At 38.0% G+C, this 19,795-nt stretch overlaps 1 protein-coding gene across 1 annotated transcript in view; it reads right to left on the bottom strand.

Annotated features, from left to right (window-relative positions):
• The window catches only part of ABCC12 (ATP binding cassette subfamily C member 12), a 1,155,696-nt gene that overhangs the window by 164,000 nt on the left and 971,901 nt on the right, over window positions 1-19,795 (bottom strand). The window contains exon 22 of the mRNA XM_044081948.1: window positions 17,943-18,169. Coding sequence (XP_043937883.1) covers window positions 17,943-18,169 — 227 coding nt within the window. The remainder of the gene's footprint in view (window positions 1-17,942; window positions 18,170-19,795) is intronic.

The following is a 19,795-nucleotide window of genomic DNA, read 5'->3' as shown; positions in this document are numbered from 1 at the left end:
CAATGGAAGATAACTTGAGTTACTCATGTTCGAAGGGGTGCACTCAGTAAGACAGCATATGTGTATGATTATATATTTAATGATATGTAACATTTTAATAAAAAAAATATTTAGAGAAAAGAAGAAAACAGAAAAATTACAAAGTTATATAGCTGTAAAAATCCCCAATAAAAGTATATATTAACCACCAAAGGCAGGCTAAAGTGAACAATTTTTAAGTAAGTTAGTGAGTGATAAAGAGAAAACATGGGCAAAGAATACAAGATTCAGATAATTTTCCTGATCAATGCTTGATTCAAAGAACTGTCACACGTTTGCTCGTACTTAGTACCAAACATACTTTAATAACACATTGTTTATTTCTAAAAAACACTTCAGAATTGACATTTATAATAAGCATATGATAGACAATCCTGTCTGAGGGTAAACGCCCACGTCTGGGGATATTGATATAAAATCAAAAAGGTATCTAAAAGCTAGAAATTCTAAAAAAAATATTAAAAATCATTATCTGAATGACCATGAATGCTGTGCTCATAAATAAATGCGAACACAAACTACTTACCTAATATTTAGCAATAGTGTGGCTATTTTAATACGAATTACATGATGCTCAAATGCATATCTGATATTTAATTTATACTGCTTGTTTAAAATTGTATCAAAATAGGTAATCTGGTATATTAAAACAAGTAGCACATACCTACAGACATCTATTCTGCCATACATTTCCTTGTACTTTGATGTGTACTACTCAAAGATCCTGGTGTGGCCAGCTCCAGTGGTTTAGAGTAATAAAGCCCTGATTATGACCTTGGTGACTTGAGTTTGATTACTGGTACAGGCACCAGTTTGATCTGGCTTGGGGGAGCATTTGGGTCAGAGGCAGGATTGGCTTGCTCATTCCATTCAGCCATCAGAATGTGCTCCTATATGTGCGCAGGCTTGCATGACTGATGTTAAGTATTGCAACTTGATCATTTTGATTGTATAAGGCAATGCTTCAACCCGCTGTTGAATGACAAAATTGCTGGTACATCTTTTCTTACCAATATGTTGACCCTCTGCATCACTGCATCAGTTTAATCAAATAAGAACACCCACAAAAGCATAAATGACAGTAATATGTACAGAAAGGTTTAAGTTATCTCATCAGACACCATAGGTTCATAGGTTCATAGGTTCATAGGTAGGTACTAGGCTATTGGCCCTTGGGCCTATACAAGCCCAGCCAAAAAGGTACCCTGGCTTTTGCCACCCAAGAAAATTATTTTCCTGTGCCACTGTCGAGCAGAGCCACAGAGGTGATCCCCGGCGTGAATTTCCTATTTCCCATCCAATCATCAAGATTTTTCTTGAAGAGTGCTAATGAGGAACTTTGTTTGATATAGATATGTAGTTTATTCCAGAGTATGGGAAGTCTCTGGGACAGGAATCTATCCCTCCGGCATGTTCTGTTTATTGTGGTGACAAGGTTTAGGTCCCTAGAGCGTGTAGCTCGGAGGGATTGGGATTTCTTTAAGTGGAGCATGTCCAACAGCTCTGGGTTTGACATAGCTTTGCATGTTAGGCAGAGATCACCTCTGAGTAGGTGATATGCGACGGAGTAAAGCGGGAGTTTTTTTGAGATGGTCTGCGTAGGGCATCTGTTTGAGGCCAGTAATCCTCTTTTAGGTATTTCTGTGGCCTTTCCAGTTGTTGTAGATGTCTTGTGAGATACATACCAAAAGGGGCATTGTATTCTATAATGGATTTAATGAGTGATGAGTAGAGGGGAACAATGACCTCTTTTTTTCTGGATGAGAAACCTTTTGTGATGAGGTGTGCCACGTAGAAGGATTTCCTGACTACTGTGGCGATGTGATTATCAAAGGAGAGACTACTGTCCACCTGTGTCCCAAGGTCTCTTATCACACTTTTGGTGTTAAGTATACTACTGCCTATGTTGTAGTTCATGGGTACAGAGTTTTTACCAAAGGGGATGACAATGCACTTTTTAGCATTGAGCTTGAGGCCATGGCTTTGACACCAGACATCTGTCTCAGTGAGTTTCGATTATGGCTCCTAGTTTGCAGTCATCTGCAAACTTCGTTAGCCAAAGACCTTCTGTGTTAGCCTGTACTTCAGAGAAGTAGATACCAAACAGGAGAGGACCCAGGACTGAACCCTGTGGTACTCCACTTGTCACTGGTCTGAAGTCAGATTTGGAGTCTGCTACTTTCACAGTGTGGGTTCTGTCAGTGAGCCAGTTGGCAACCCATCTTGTGACATAGGGATTTATACCTAGTTTAGTGAGTTTATCTATAATTCCAGAGTGGGGGATGGTGTCGAAAGCCTTGGCAAGATCTAGATAGGCTGTGTGAACTACCTTACCCTTGTCTACGGCTTTGGTAACTGCTTCAAAGAAGTCTATCAGGTTTAGGAGACATGATCTGCCTTTTACAAACCCGAACTGGGTGGGATCCAGAGTTTGGAGATTACCAATGTCTTTGTTTATAAGTTCCATGATGATACGTTCCATGGCCTTGCAGACCAGGCTTGTCGGGTTAATGGGGTGGTAGTTCCCAGGGTCTGTGGTGGCTCCCCCCTTGTGGAGTGGGATAACCATTGCTGTGCACCATTCAGCTGGCACAAAGCCTGAGGTGAGGCTATGATTGAACATGGTACTTAGGTGGGGTGCCAGATCATTCTGTAGTTTGTGTAGAACGCAGCCCGGGATGTTGTCTGGTCCCATGGATGCTGTGTTCTTGGCTTTGGAGAGTGTGGTTTTTACCTGTGCAGCCGTGATTACAGGAGCTCTGCATTCTTCTGGTAAAGAGATGGGGTCTTTAGGGGGTGAGAGGGGGGGTAAAGTTAGCACTGAAGCTATCTGCCAGGATGATGGCAATATCAGTTGGGTCTGCACATTTAGTGCCATTGTGCTGTAACTCAGAGCAGATCTGAGTGTTGCCATTGAGATTCTTGACATAGCTATAGAATGCTTTGTGGTTGTCTTTAGAATTAGTGGCAATTTTGTTTTCGTAACTAGCTTTGGAGGATTTTATCAGGGATCGCAGTTTCTTGCTGAGGCTGACCAGGGAGCTCCTCCACTCGTGGGATTTTACTCTCTTTTGCAAGAGTTTCTTCTTTCTGTTGTACAGTTTGTTTATGGCAGGGGACCACCAGATTGGCTTCCATTTTTTGGAGGATAGCATCTTGGTTCTGTTTGGGGTAACACGATCCATGCACTCATGTAAGTGCTTATAAAGTGCAATTGTGTAGGATTCAGTAGTCGTAACTGCATTGTCCATCTGCATGGGTGTCATGAAGTTCACCACTTCTGTCTTAAGAAGCATGAAGTTGGCTTTGGAGACATTTTTTACCATGGTTTCCTTAATGGGGGAGGGGGGGTGGAGGCAAGATGTGGATATCTAGGGTAATTAGCTTATGGTCGGATCGGACCAATGAGGCGTTGACGTCACGTGAGGAACACCAGTCACTCATATTGGTAATGACTAGATCTAGGATATTGTTGCCCCTGGTGGGGGTGTGGATAAGTTGATCCAGGGCATTGGAGTTTATGAATTCTGGAAAGCGTTGAGTGAAGAGCTGGTACATGAGTAGTTTTCCCAGTTAATGGTGGAGTAGTTGAAATTGCCCATTATTAGAGTGTTTGGTTGAACCTTAATATTTTCCAGTACATCAAGAAAAGAGGAGTGGGAATCCTGGGGCATGGTGGGTGATCTTTTGCAAGCTACAATTTGGATTGCAGTTTTGCCCAGAGTTAGTCGCACTTGGATAACCTCGGCTGCATTATGCTGAGCAACTAGCCTGGAGGTGTGGATATCCTTAATGAATATGGACACACCTCCGCCTTTGGTGTTCCGGTCCAGGTTACATGGCCGAAAAGGGTGGTATGAGTTATAGCCTGGTAGTGCAGGGGTGCTCTCTGGAGCCTTGAACCAGGTCTCAGTCACTGCACAGATATTGATGTTCTCCATTTTAAGGAGTGCCTCGAGTGATTGCATTTTGAGATTTAGACTTCTAGCATTGAGTAGCATCACTCTCAGTTTTTGCTTGCCTGTTCCTGTTATGGTGGTGAATTTGTCATTTGAACCTTGCCTAAAAAAGGCACTATAGGAGCGGCAAGAACCTTAGCCAGTATCCGGAATCCCAGGGGTGACAGGTGCAGGTTATCTCTGGCAAAGCATCGTGGTCTGTCGACCATGTCATCCCAGGCAGACAGATACTGGATCCCTTTAGAATGGCGCCAGAAGCTTAGCCAATTGTTGAAGTCAATCATTTTGTCCTTGTACTGTGGCATAATTCTGGGTGATGGCAGAATGCTACTCAGGGCTAGGGTCATACCTGCCTGGGCTACAAGATCGGAGCACTCTTCCATGCCTCTTTTCATGTAGTCCAGGGAGGTATGTCTCGGGCCGTTCACACCAACGTGGACAATGACAGAGTAATATTTGTACTTGTTGTGGAGTGACCTGAGAGCGTGGGTTATGTGGTAGATCCTGGCACCCTACAGGCAGCTGACAGTAACCTGTTTAGCCTGGTGAGTGGGGCATCAGTGTGCCTGACTATAGAGTTGCCTATGACTAGTGTGTTGGGTACGTTGTTTTGCCTTATTAGCTGTGGTTGAGTGGCACACTGAGTCTGCGGGCTATGTGTCATTTGGGTTGTGTTGAGGGGTGGAGGTTGCTTGTATTTCTGCTTTGGAGGTCTCTGTTGCTTGAGCAGATTATTATTGAGAGCCTCCGTGAATGTTTTCGTGTTTCTATGTGTAGATTTTGATGGTGTAGATTTAGTGAGGCTATGTGATGAGTGTGGTGTGGTGCAAGTGTTTACCTTCTCCTCTTGACTGTCAAGTTCAGTCGTGATTGGAGAGAGCTTTACCTCCAGTTTGGCTAGATAAGTGCATCTCTCACGGGTTGTAGTGTTGGGTGGTAGGAGGAAAGGGTTGTCTGTGTACATGAGGCAATTTCTACATTGCCTCAAGATGCCCAGATTCATCAGATAGGCAGGAGAGAACACTGGGAGCTGACCCTTGGACATGCCTGAATAAAAAAAATATTTTCCTTTAGATAAGTGAGGAAAGTGAGTACAAGAGCTGTTTTTCTCTAAGCAAGTGAGGAAAATAAGTACCAAAACTGTTTTTCTCTAGGTAATGAGGAAGGTTGAGTGCTGTAGTAATTAGTAGGTTATTTAGTGCTTACAAGTTCTGAACAAGTGCTGATCACGAATAAGCAAATTCAAGTGTTAAAAGTAAGAATCTGTATCTGGACTAAACTAGTTACAGGAAAGGGGAGAAACAAGTGCAAATGTGGGCTTTTAAAATCAGAAAGTTGAGAGAGAGATGGAAAAACTACCCAAACGGCCAATAACTACAATTTCTGGGCCAGAACCACTCCTTATGTGGTAGATAGGTTACCTAGTGCTTACCACACCCACTGATAAGCTAGAAGGCTTCCCTCCAACACAGAAAGCTTGGGGGCTCAGAAGCTTACATACAGTCCTGGATACAGCAAATCTGAATCTGGACTACACTAGTTACAGGAAAGGTTTTTTTTTTTATATATACAAAAAAGTAGCTAAAACAGCAGTCAAAACAATTCAAATGCAGTGCAAGCTAGCACATGAGTATGTAGCAATATTAGACCAAACAGTTTAAAAAATGCAATTAAATCAAAAATTTCTAAAAACAATGCAGAAGGAGTCTATTAGGTAGAATGAGGTAAAGAGATGGGACTGGGGGAGTGTCCCAAATCAACTGCAAAAACCTCTAAATTTAAACAACAACACAGGAATATTGAGGGTAGGGAGGGTGGGTATGGGGAAACCAACTCCTTCAGCAGAGATCTGAAAAACTATACAGTGAAGCAAAAATAACAGTGCACAACTCTGAAGTCAGCCAGCAATGATATAAAATTAGTCAAACAACAATTACCAGTACACAGCTCTGAAGTGCCAAAAAATATACTCAGCTCCGTATATTTCCAGGTAGTTTGAAGAGCACCCTTTCAGGACACAGGAAGGCTCCAGCAATGATATGCACAAGTGTGACATGAGTATAAACCCCATGGGATGCATAATAACCAGTATTTCACATATTCAGCTAACAGGTTTTGTAGTTTTTTTCTATGTATTTTAATGGTTTGAGGTTTCAGATAATTTATGTATAATACAGAAAAGCACTGGTACACATCACTTTTTTTATGAATGGGACGTCTGGTGTAAGTAATTTGGCTGGACATTTTGTTATTCTGAGGACTTTGTTACTGGCTTGTTGTAGTTTAAACAGCGTACGACTGATTTAATGCAGAATTTGTTTGGAAACAGGTATAGTTTTATTATTTTAATTAACTAGGTATACAATAGGTTAGAGGTCATCAGAAATGAATGTTGATAATTTCAGAGTTTCTTTTTTTTTTTTTTTTACTTCGGTACACAATGGCCATTTGATTTTCACGGGGTAGCAGTGTCATGCTTTGAAATGGGATTTCCTGGGCTTCAGTGGTTTAGTGAAGCTGTAAAACAAAAGTGACTCAGCATAACTCAAAAAACAAAACAAAAAAATGAAATGTGTTTTTTTTTTCAGACGGGCAACCCCCTGTACCCCCTTGAGGGGGCTTTTTCCCCTCTCTCTCTCTCCTACCTTATATATACTTACTCCATGGTCACACTACAGTGGAAAAAGAGATAAACACTGTAAATGTAACACCAGCTTGTACAATCCAACGTACTGTGGTAAAACAGACTGCAGTATTACTTTTAAATGTATAAGAAAATTAATACCAGTGATCTCAGTATTGGTAGCTTTCCTAATTAACAAGAGTTATAGGGGGAAGTAAGTGGTGTAGTGCAGCTTTAGATGATAGGCAAGTAGAAAAGATATAGCAAGTGAAAGTAATATATGACTTTTATCTCTGCACGCATTTCGTTGTGTGCTGAAATGTTGCTGTTTTTTGTCAGTATATTGAATTATACAATAGTCAAAATTAATTAGATCAATCATTACACATAATTCATGGGATATTGTCTTTTCTTCAAGTTTGTGTGACTCTGGAGTTAGTATATTTAATTTCTGTGGGTTTTGGTGTGGAGTCTCCACAACAAGGGGTATGGGAGACAAAATCTCACATGTAAAAGTTACGTATATATATATATATATATATATATATATATATATAATCTGTGTGTGTGTATATATATATATATATATATATATATATATATATATATATATATATATGTATATATTTAATGTAATGCAGTTCAAAAATTGTGCAGACTCTTGAAGATTGATGTTCTAGTTCACAAAGTAATGCCTTATTTGAACAGTAGTTTGTTGGCACTCTCTCCCGCTCGTAGATCTTTGGAACTGTGTATGCAGAAAACATACCTCTCAACCTGTAAACATCAAAAATCTGGACTAAGGCCCATTAAAAATCAGTACAACTGGCCAAAAATCTGGACAATGATTAATGTAAGATTTCCATACATACTTATGTAACCCCACCCCGATGGAATTGTGGGAAACCAACATACCTCGTCACACTCCACCCCTACTTCTGCCACTGCCTTGACAGTAATTTTGCTCTGCCTCAAAGCAGCTATCACATAGTGTGTTGCTAAACTTTCTGTATCACTTGATAATGCAGTACAAATGAATACCATATACTCACCTCTACTCTGTCCATCTAGATACTGAAACCATTTCTCCACAATTTCACTACTTTTCAACCACTTTAATATCATACTATTGCCATTATACTTTGCATGCAAACTACTGATACTTGCTTCTCTCTTGCAACCTTCACAGCACTACTACATTATGTTCTCCATTTAGCACCCGTTTCATGTACAAATGATAAAACAGTCATGCTTCTCTATTTTAAACAGGTACAGGTTATCTGTTCAAGACATCAGAGATAATGCTATATACCAGCGTGCACTCTGGTACCACGTTGCACTTACCTTTCACGAGCTTATTCATTTAAAATAATAACAATCATCAGACAGCAAAAGAGTACCATTAACATCAAGTGTATTTACCATCTACTTACACTAAATAGGTTTCGTATGCACAGATGTTACACCATTGCTGCGTATCTTACCCACAATGAGAGAAAAAAAACATAAACATACTGTCTAAAGTAATAAAATGCATCTTTTAACCCACCCAAGCATGATAAACTGAATTAAAATGAACAAACAACCCCTTTTATAAGACATAAGCATCACATGGTTTGTTTTTATTAAGATAGAAGTTATTTATTAGTTATTATTTGTTATTTTTTTAATTAAATACATTTTTATTTGGTTTGGTTAAGAATGCATACTAAAATTTTATGTGTGAATAGAGGGTTCATTCACTACCTTTTGAGACATTAGTTAGGAGTTTAATTAGGTAGGCAATTAGTAGTGAACCATGTGATATTGATTTGTTATAAAAGGGGAAGATTTGTTACTCTGATGATGCCCTAAGAACTAGATAGGGTGAAAGCACAACGTCAATGTGTGTTTTTTAATTTGGTTTTAATTTTTCTGAAGTATTATTAAACTTTATTTCCATAACAATCACATTTTTATGGTGGAGTATCTTATGGTTGTTGGTGTTACTCTCATCGGAGAAGTTACATTTCATTAGCCCCTCATAAAGCTTTACAGCCATCTCTGACTCAGATGCAAGTTACCAAACCTCTACCCTAGTACCACTACCAGACAAGAACCATTCAGGAGGCAGACTGTGACTACTACAACTACAGTAGTCCTATGGGGGCCTGGGTTCATCGTTGCATTGACACAATGTCCTCATTTGTTGGCTGCTGGAGTGCTGCAAGTCAAGGGTGGGCTCTGCTGTAAACTGAAGTTTTTTATTTTTTTATTTTTTGAAATCTCTCACTGAGTCTTCGAGAGTCTGACAATTATAACGTATGTCTGACATCATCACACATGGCCCTGCATGTTATTGATGTCATGGGATATGCTAGCGAAGATGTGATGACATCAGCCATACTTTAAAACTGTAAATAAAATAAAAAAGGAATTGTAAATTGAACGGGTCACTTGGAAATTTGTGGCACCCCATCATTTTGCCCTCAAAACTGGTAAATTCTGAGGAATTCGGTACAGTTGAGAGGTATGACAGAAAATCAACTTCTAAAATTCAAACTAAAACGAAAGGAAATGCTGGTTGGAGACTTGTAAATAGAGGGACTGACTGTAATCCAAGAAAGTTAAAGAAGTTAATGCTTTGCCTGCTGGATGATACACTTAGAGACAGAGCTCAAGCTGTATTACTTTGCCTAATATGAACATTAGATTTTTAGCTTTAAAGCCCAAAACAGCAGCAGAAGTAAATCCTTAGTATTCTTAGCCAGAAGTTGACAGTATCATGTTCAGATGTTAGAAAAACTTTTCGTAACATTTTTTGATCTGTTTGAATCTCTTATTTTCATTTCCTTTTACCACTTCTGTGCAATATGCATATTTATTTGAAAAACGTATTTTACCTGATTTATTTCAAATAAAGACTTTCAGTATCTAATTTTGAAGGCTTACAGCTGATAGATTACGTATTAATTTTAAGGGTTTATCCATTTTCCTGTGACTTACAACTCTTAAAACTATGTGGTGTCTGCCCTCTGTAGGGCAACTGCTCAGAGCTAATTGTTGACATTTATAGGTTCATAGGTTTATACTAGGCTATCTGCCCTAAGGCATTTATAAGCCTAGCCCAAATTTTTGTGGCTTACACCACCCCTTATATGAAAAAATACTGTGCCCATTAGTTTGTTGTGCCTCTGTCCAGCAGTGACACAGATATGATTCCCGGGGTAAACCTACGATCTCCCATCCACAGGTCTAGATTTCTCTTGAACAGAGTCAGCGAGGTGCTCTGCCTCACATGGACCGGGATTTTATTCCACAGCATAGGGAGTCTCTGAGTGATAAATCTATTCCTCCAGCACGTCCTATTTATAGCCGTGCTAAGGTTTAAGGCGCTTGCTCTAGTGGTTTTGGTGGATTTGGATTTTTTGAGGTGGAGCATGTCCATTAATTCCGGATAATTAATTTGTGTGTTTAAGGGTTGGCTTATTTTAATGATGAACAGTAAGCTTTGTCCTTGCTTTGTTAGTTTGACTAACTGGTAGCAGCATTAGAGTAAACAAGGAAAGGGAGGCTGTTGGTGCTGGAGAGTTAACATTTACCCTCCCATTCTGGAAAATAATACATATGCACTTGTGTGTGCGTGTGTGTGTGTGTGTGTGTGTGTGTGTGTGTGTGTGTGTGTGTGTGTGTGTGTGTGTGTGTGCATATGTGTTTGTGTTTATGTATGCATTTGTGCACATGCAAAAAAATTCTGTTCAAGTTTCAATTACTGTTAAAAAGTTTTTTTCTGGACGGCAGTAAGAGCAGTCTAAGGTGGTTGAACTCCTGAGAAGCCACTGTATATAACTCTGATTTGTAGTTGTAAAGTGAATGCTTATTTGGCTGTGACAGGTATTTTCATTTACTCAGTGCAGTAGTGTCCCTTTATCATACAACTTACAGCTAGTTGCCCTTTATATATTTAAGGGTACCAAAGGTCGGATTAAAACCCCATGATGATTGTCCCTTTACACCTTAAATATTGATGGTTGCAGTGAAGGAGTTCAGATCTGTAGCCCCAGGTCATCACATATACATTGATAGGCAGTGGTTGGATGTGGTAAATGGAGTTGTATAGCCTTTTAAACAGTTTTGGTGTATCCTCTTGCATTCGCAAGGTAAATTTACAGCAGTATCTAATGCACAGGCCTTAGCTTCATTTCAAGTCTGAGTAATTAGGAAACAAGCAGAAATGAGCACTCTGAGGCTGGGAAAAACTTCCATAAACAGCTGGCTAATGATTACAAAACCAGGGGATTTGCCAGTATTTTCAAGAAGGACATGATAATAGCCTTGTGTGTATCTGAAACAAAGTCCACTGAAACTGGAACAACTGGGTAGTGGCTGTAAGGGCAGAGCATGTAGAAGAGTAACTCAGGCCAGCCCCAGACTTCAGAATCTAGTTGGAATTAGACTGGAAGTGGATAGGAAATGCAGTTGAAGGAATGAAGTAGCTTGAGATACAAAGGGAGTGATGACAGAGAGGAAGACACAGATTGTGGAAGAGGTAAAAGCAGTACCAGCATGAAAAAGAAGTTACTAGTTCTTCACCAAAGTTATGGGTAAAACCAATACATAGATATCAAAGACAGTGCATGATTACTTTCTCAGTATAAAGAGGGGGTTGAGTTTGATAGTTTTAAGTGGCCATTTGAGAGGACATATCATCAACATCAATTTGACCAGGGTATGCAGAGAGGTTTGCACCTTCTCTCTTCATATGTATGCCAATAAATACTGTGCATAACATTTCAGATGTAGATTGTATGAATTATGATAAAATGAAAACCATTTATTTTAATGTTTTATACTGACTTGTGAAACTTGTGGGACAAAATTTGGGAAGGAGAGAAGAAAGACAAATAGTTTGAGTAACTATAATGCAGAAATAACCAATTTCATGGGTGATTAAGGGGTATCAAGTCAATACTTTTGAAATTGTAGAACATATACTAAGGGACTGAGCACTCAGTACTTTGCTGGAGGATATAAGACACTAGAAGATTTGGAGTATCACTGCTGATGAACTGGGTAAAAAGGGTTATCTCTATTTTAGTCAGCATGGCACATTTGCATAAAAAAGTGGAAATCCAGCACCACACATGGGTGTAAGAGAACATTTGGTGCAGTCTAAGCCTTTGTAGCAGATTGCACAGATTAAAGGGGAAATGTTGGCACATATACACCAAAACATTTTGTAGTAAAGTTTATCCAGTGTAACCAGATGGTACACATAGAATTCACATGTCCATAGCTACATCCTGGCAAAAAAGGCCACATGATGAAGTTAATAATGTGGAAATACAATTGTAGTAGGTTCAATTAAAACGAATGCATAACATTTTCATATCAGCCTGTAACCAGTCCTTGTAGAGGGTACTACTGGTAAGAAGGATACTGCATCAGATATAGCTCTTGTTAAGCCTGTATCTGTTAGGCAGAATCATTACCTGCCCAGGCAGTCTACTCCAACTAAAGCAATGGCAAGGGCAAATTCTTAGGTGCCATTGGCCAGGGTTTGTTTGAACAGGGGTGTGAGACAATGGATGGCAAGATTTGATGATATCTTAGCAGATGTTCTAATGGGTAATAACTTTGATAACACAGTACCATGGAGACATGCACTCACAAGCAGCAAGGAATGGAGACAGTCATATGGGAAAGACAACACTTCCAATACAGGCTGTTAATGTGGTCACATCAAAAAAGAGTTGAAAGACCTGAACCAGAGCCATGGTTGTTAGAAAATAATTGACTTCCTCTGGAAAAGTAGAGGAGGAAATAGGTGATGAGTAAGTTTAACTCTCAGACACATTGTCTATAAGTACTGACCATGCATTAGAAGAATTGTCTGGGATTAGAAAGAGTAAATTGAAGCAGACTCAGCCCTTGGGGCCTGGTTTGCAAAACTTGAGAGAGATCACCAAGGGGTCTCCCAATCCTCAAGAGGAGTAGGAGTCTATCTACAAGGAAAAAAAAGATTGTTATACAGATAGCAGATTCCTAAACAGGGGTTAGATGGGAAAGTGATGCAGTGTCAAGGGTCTTTCATCAGGAACTTCTAGCCATAGCCTGTAATATTCCGTTTTTGGCTATATGAGTATCATGTATACAAAAAAATAAGGCTTATGCAAAACTTTACTTACAACATTAAAAGGACATAAAGTGGTACTGCAAAGATTGTGAGCAGTGTCAAAAAGTTAAGACAGGAGATAAAACCAGAGTATACCCAAAGAGTACGATGGAGATATTGTGAAGCAACCAACAATCTAAAGATCAAGGGTATTTGTCAGAGCAAAACAAGCAAGGTAAAAAATGACATAAAGGTTTGACTTTTTAACCAAAAACTAAGAAGGTCATTTAAAAAAAGAAACAAAGGCAGTGAGACATGAGATATACCTTTTACTTTAAGCTTCATTTCTTGAGGGTTTAGAACAAAAATTCGCTTCAGCCTAGGAAGAAGGGACGTGTGAGAAGAAATGTAATGGGATGGGAGAGTTGCTGCTCTTTCAAAGAAAAACACACAAGAAAATAAACTGTACTAAAGTTGTGTTAAATTAAGGCAATTGGCCAGTAATTGTGTAATATTTAAAAGAAAAGGGTAATTATTTGTATATAATATATATTCATGCAACATATACATTTATTACTGTTGAAATGTAATTTAGTTAAAAAATAATACTAGCTCTGTTTCTTTACTGTGCGAATTTCTGCAGTGCAAGTCTAATGCTCGTGCCACTTGATAACATGCTAATGACGCCTTATTTGTGAAATACCTTTTGGTATGTCACTGAACTGGAAAGGCCGCAAAGATTTCTAATGAAGAAAAATAATGGGCATAAATCCTTCACCTATCCCAAAACATAAACATAACCCTTCGTCCATCTTCTGGCTGCTCTGAGGAAAACTTTTTCACACCTTTTTGCACCATGAAACATCCACTCCTATTTAACCTCTTGTTTACAAAACCAGTGGCTTTAAAAACACCTACACTTTAGACCTAAACGTATGGCAATAAATAAATAGGACTTGCTGGAAGGTGAGGTCCCTAACTCAACTTATTTCTAGCCTATGGCTAGAGTATTACTTAAAGTACTACTAAGCTAGTCTTGATGACTAGATGGGTAGAAACAAATTTACATCAGTGATGTCATGTGTATGGCCCTGTTTGATTTAGGAGTACTATTAAATATGGAAAAAAGGGTGGCAAAACATGTAAGTGTATATGTTTCGAGATGCATTTGTCTGGGCATCTTATGGTCCCCATGATCATTAGTCTGTCATTATTCCTATGTCCCAGTGTTCCCATCCCTCCCTCCAGCCTCAGAGGTATGAAACCATGCAAACAGGAATACATTTTCAAATTTTTAAGCTAATGCCACAGAAAATCCTTTTGGGGGACTTATAAATAGAGAGAGAATGTAAATTCAAAAATGTTACAGAAATTAGAGGATGTACTGCCTTACCTGACAGAATATACACTTGGAGGCAGTGTTCAAGTTGTATTATTGTGCCTGTAGAAACTCTGAGCATTCTATTTGTGAATTAAAAGTCAGAAACAGTAAGGACAGAATACTCCTTCAAATAGAAGCCAGCAGTTATTTTTTTTAACATTTTCTGTTAGTTTGAAAGTATAATTTTCATTATAACCCATTTTGTTTTGATAGTATACACAATCACAATGCAATCCTAGTCGGAATGGTATGGAAATTAATAAATTATGAAGTTTAACATAAGGTTATGTCTAATTAGTAGGTCAAGTGATATGTTCAGAAAAGCATGATTTATTGTAACGTAGTATCTGACACTCAGTGCTTAGGATTTAATTATTAGATTTTGGACAGTTTTCTGTCTTTGGCCTATTTTTAATTATCAGCTACTTGATATATTAACTTGGTGGTCTTTGTATATTAACGTCTCATTTCTGCATGTTAAAAACGAGTGAAAGCATAGCGCTGTATAAGGTAGCACTGTTCTCTCTCATTCAGAAGACTTATTTTGTAGTAAGGAGCTATTTAGCTGAGTAATGAAAATCCTTGACAATGCCATATACACGCCACTTACAGAGATAGAGGCACACATTTGCATAGGTTATTTTACGCCGAAGGTGATTAACTTTTAACTAATTTCATATTTTTGTAGCCATGCAAATAGCGAGAATAATGAAGTAACAAATATATATCTTTGCTGTATTCTAGATTCCGGAAAAATCCATTAAAACTGCTACAAAAAAACGTGTATTCTGACATCAGCAAAAGTAAGAATAATCAAAAGTATTCTGACATCAGCAAAAGTAAGGATAATCAAAAGATGAATGTACTGCATCCTTGTTGCATATTTTTCTTGTTTGTAACATTTACAGAGCAGTTCACCCTTTAAGTTATATTACAATAACATTTTGTAGAAATTACCCAAATATGTGGACAGTCATCACCCTGTGTTAGCGGTATCATTCAGCATCATTTTTTGTTATTACTTGAACACGTGACTACTTTGAAAACCACTGTTTCAATACCCATTTTTCTTGCCCCCTCAGCATTAAGAGCAGGGTACTTGTCAAGTAAAATGAAGATCAAAAACATCATTTTCTTGTGTCGGTTAAACTCACAGCCCTCATGTACTGTACTTTGCCCCCTGTATCCCCAGACATAGCTATTTTAACTGTAAGGTTTTTACAAGTTGAGAAAAATTAAATTCATTACATCGCAACCTCCATCAAAAATGCTTTCTGTAACCAGAGCAATAGAGTTTTCTGGATCTAATGGCAGTGCTAAACTATGTTCTGGTAAAATTAATATTATTAGGGAGTTACACTATCAGATTAAGTGTTTACTATAACAGTAGCTTAAGAGCCCATGTTGAGACGTACTGTTATACCTCTAGAGTCTGAGGTGCGATCCTAACCTCTGGTCACTGTCTGTGTGGAGTTTGCATGTTCTTATTATCATTGCATGAGGTCCTCTGGTTTATTCCCAAATATTCTGGTTGATTGGATGCCCTGAACCCTGCACACATACTGCAATTAACCTTGCCCTTCTGATCCAAGTTGTGTCTAAAAAAAGTGCCTCTGATGTATAATTCAATTACCTAGTTAATGACTGAACAAAAAATGCTCCAGCGTTTCTTATCTGTGTTTCATTGCATTTACTTATTTGTTACTGGAGCCTGTTTCCGAAAGTGAGGCAACTCTTGGTCATGTTTCATTTTAGTTTATAATATTTTTTATTTTATTTATACTATGTTTGCAGTGCATGGAGTGCAGTGGTTATGCTCTCATAAACAGGAAAATACAAATCTGTTAAGCTCTTCTTTAGTGCGAGACCCAATCTTAACAAATGTTAAGCACCCCCTGCTTTACCTTTTAAGATTGGGTATCCCACTAGGCAATTAAATCTGTCAGCTTTGATAAGCAAAAAGAGCAGCAGAATAAAAAACAAATTTGTTTTTCTGCTTTCTGTGTAGGTAATGTGTCCCTGACCTTCTCTCTTAATGACAGTGCCTGCTAAGAGCTTCACAGCTTTGCAAGCTGGCAAAACATTTATCGCTTTTTTTCTGAAACTAGTATTGCATAGAGCAAGCAAAGTTCTATGTACTACAAAGAATAAGGATCAGGTTTCTGATCATAATAGTTTATTATGTTTTCTCAACATGGATGGCAAGAGTCACTTCTCAAGCTTCACTTTCAAGGTGAATTTCTTGGCATCCAAGTTTTGAACACATAATAAGCAGGTTATGATTGGTGACCTGCTGATAAACCTCTATATTACCCACAGTGAACCAGACTGTTAAAACACGAGGAGATTACTTCAAGAAAACTATAGTTCTAAGTATTCTATACAGGCAATTAGTGCCATGTGTGCAGTCTTGTGTAAGGTATGAGTCTGTAGTATGCCTTTTTGCATATTCCCTATTGCATGATTTTTGAATCAAGTTCAGAAATACAGCAAACAAGGCCATGCTTTAAACGTATGAGATCAGAAGGCTCAAATCCATGTAACTACACTGACATTTTACTGCAAACCATTATGCAGAATAAATGTTGCAACAACTGCATTACTCTTTGCTGTCAGAATAAACTGAATGAAATTAAATGAAATAATTACAATAAATAAGATGCCTGGTTTTGTTGTGAACAATAAGTGCTCTATTGTAGCTTAATTTCTGTCCCATTTAAGTTAATTACTGCTCAATTTTCTATTGTTACTAGTCTTATACTATTATATGGGCATGATTGCAAAGGGGTCCTTCTGGTCCAGCTCACATATATCCATCATCAGTAAATAAAGAAGCATCTGGCAGTGTAGCTGAGGGATTTTAGTAATGAGATGGTAAGGAGAATCATTTTGCAGGCCTTGGTTTGAGTCTCTAAATTTCTCCTTTCTGACTGTGTTACTGTGAGCAAGTCACTTAAATAGACAGTGTTCCTGTATCAGCCCTGAAAAGGGGAATTTTTCTACTAAGCTTACTAAGGGCTCCATGTTTCTTTCCATGAATGATGAGCTATGCTTTTTCTACTAGTACCAAGTTATGCAGATTACTGTGTATGTTTTATAAATGTGTTCATAAAGCAAGTAATGAATAACCGTTTATGGAGTGTTTTAATTTCATTATAACTGTGTTATACAAAGTACCCATGCTAGGTTCATGTCCACACAGCTCAGTAAAAAAATTGTAGTGTCATTTGTGTTTCAAGTTCCTTATTAACAACTTTGAAGTTTATTTTTGACCAGTTTGTTTCTTATAACAATACATAAACAGAAATAAATTAAATGTATGTAGCTATGGCCAGCTTTTGTGCTAATGACAACCCTGACTATGTATTTTAAAATTATCCTTATCAATTTCAGATGAAATCTTGATGGCCTGCTTTTTTTTCTAGTCATGGTACAAGAGTTATTCATTAGTTCAACACACACTTTCTGGATATGATTCTTGAAATCAAGCATGCCTGCCAGTTAAACTGATTTATAATGCATTGGAGACATGCGTGAATGGGCGTACCTTTGTTGAAGGTTGTGCGTCAGAGCCGGCAACTCGGTACATAAAAATCTACTGCCAATCATTAGCGGACTGGAGTTCTGCTGTGGCGACCCCTAACTGGGAAAAGCCGAAAGACACAACAACAACAACAACAACAACACATAACTTGTCCATCTGAAAGGTTATAGTCAATTTCCTCATTCTGTTAATATAATTATTAATATTATATACATTAGAAATACATTAGAAAACTCCATGATGTTGCATATTCTTCTATCTGCATCCATTTTATTTAGAATTTTGTTAAACATGTTACTTACTTTAGAATGACATAAAAGATAACACCTAGAACGGCTACTGCAATGAGGATGTAGGGAAACACAGCTCCTAGGGTTGCTATGGTGAACAGAACTGTTAATAATTGTTGCAGAAAGTTTTCCAGTTGAAATGGCAGCCTGGAATCTATTTCATCCATATCCTTTGAAAATCGATTTATCAGTCTTCCAGATGGAGTTATGTCAAAGAAACTCATAGGTCGACGTAAGATCTAAATATAAAATAAAACACATAGTGCAATGTATAAAGTAATTGTCAGAAAAATCATTAGTGTCAAACGGCTCTCTGTTTCGATTCCTAAATTTTTCCATTTCGCTAAAGTGTATCATATTTACTTCTTGGTCTTAAACTTTCGTTTAACTTCTTCATTTTTTGTATTGTTGTTTACACTAAAGTCTAATAGTAGAATTCTGTCATATTAACATTTTCAACAATAAAACAGACATGAACTAAATTAAACAATACATATGACAGCATCACTGTTTCTCTAGTGTTTTATGTAATTTATCGTCTTTGGTCCAGGTCATTGAGGTGGTGCAGCACGACCTAAGAGTATGGTCTACAAGACCTAAACCCTGCAGAAACCCTAACACGAGTCTGTCAGCCTCTATTTCATTACTGCAAAATCCCAAGCAAGTCGCTTAACCACATACTGCTTCCAGGTTTCCCTGAAAAGGGGTTGTATGTCTACTGAACTTAAGGAGTAACAAATTGTGCTTTAAAGATTGGACTACCCCCCCATACCCAGTCACCTAGTTATCAAATGAGTTCATAAGTGAATTAATAAATAAATAAATATGAAGTAAATTATAGTATGTAATGGGCTAAATATACATGAGCACCCTATTGGAGAACAAACTTTATCCAACAGAGTGTTAATGTATACATATCACCTTGTGTAAATAAATATTAAGCTGTAATAATGCCCTTCAGTGTGGGCATTATAAGAAAAATAGTGGCTCTTTCAGGGGTGAAGAGGACCTGTGCCTGTGGCATCAGGTCTCACAGCATCACTGAGTGGGCAGTTATTTCCCCAATAATGCCCAACCTGTCTGGCACTACTGCTTGTGTAAACCCTTGTGCTTCTAAGTAAAAGCACAGATCTGATAAAAGTGCTTTAAGAAGTAAGAAAATGAGGAGATACTAACTGAAAAGGAACTACAAAGTGAAATAAAAACAACATTATTAACCTTATTTTTTTAAATGGGTAAACCCATTAAATTTCTTTTCAGGGGGAACCTGGGACCACTGCCATAAAAGTGAATTGCTAAGTGTTGCACAGTGTTAGACATGGAAAGATTCAAAGCCAGGCCTACTGAAATAAAATTGCTAATACATTATAAACATAAATGTCACTATTAAATTTCCAAGCAGTATCTTACAGGACTAGTCACAAGAATCGCTCTACTGAATTTATAAGCCAAGTATGGATTCTTTCTAACTGTCCCTCTTCAGTAGCTGTGAGTCTGTAAGTAATGAAAATGATAATTTTCTGTCTACAATAATGCAGAACTATGATGTCACAAAAGAGTTTTCATTTTGCCCCTTTGTCACTGCCATGCTTAATTTGATAATACCCATGTTACATGGATAGTACAACTGTTTAAAGTGGAAGTAATGTTGGATATAATGTGGTAAAGCAAGAAAGGTAGAATTTCACAAGACAGAAAACAGATAAAGGGTCAATTTTTTTTCCAGTAACAACCAAATGACCCAAACTGGCTACAAAACTAAGGCAGGAACAGTATTGCATAGGTGTATTTTTAATTACCAGATGAGATATACTTTTTGTTTGAATGTATTTTGACTGGCAACAAACCTGTTTCTTTCATTACAT

Source organism: Protopterus annectens, chromosome 8.part1 (genome assembly GCF_019279795.1).
Source record: "Protopterus annectens isolate FY-2018-M chromosome 8.part1, PAN1.0, whole genome shotgun sequence".
In the NCBI taxonomy this organism is placed as follows: Eukaryota; Metazoa; Chordata; order Ceratodontiformes; family Protopteridae; genus Protopterus; species Protopterus annectens.
This window is presented reverse-complemented; position numbering and strand designations above follow the sequence as displayed.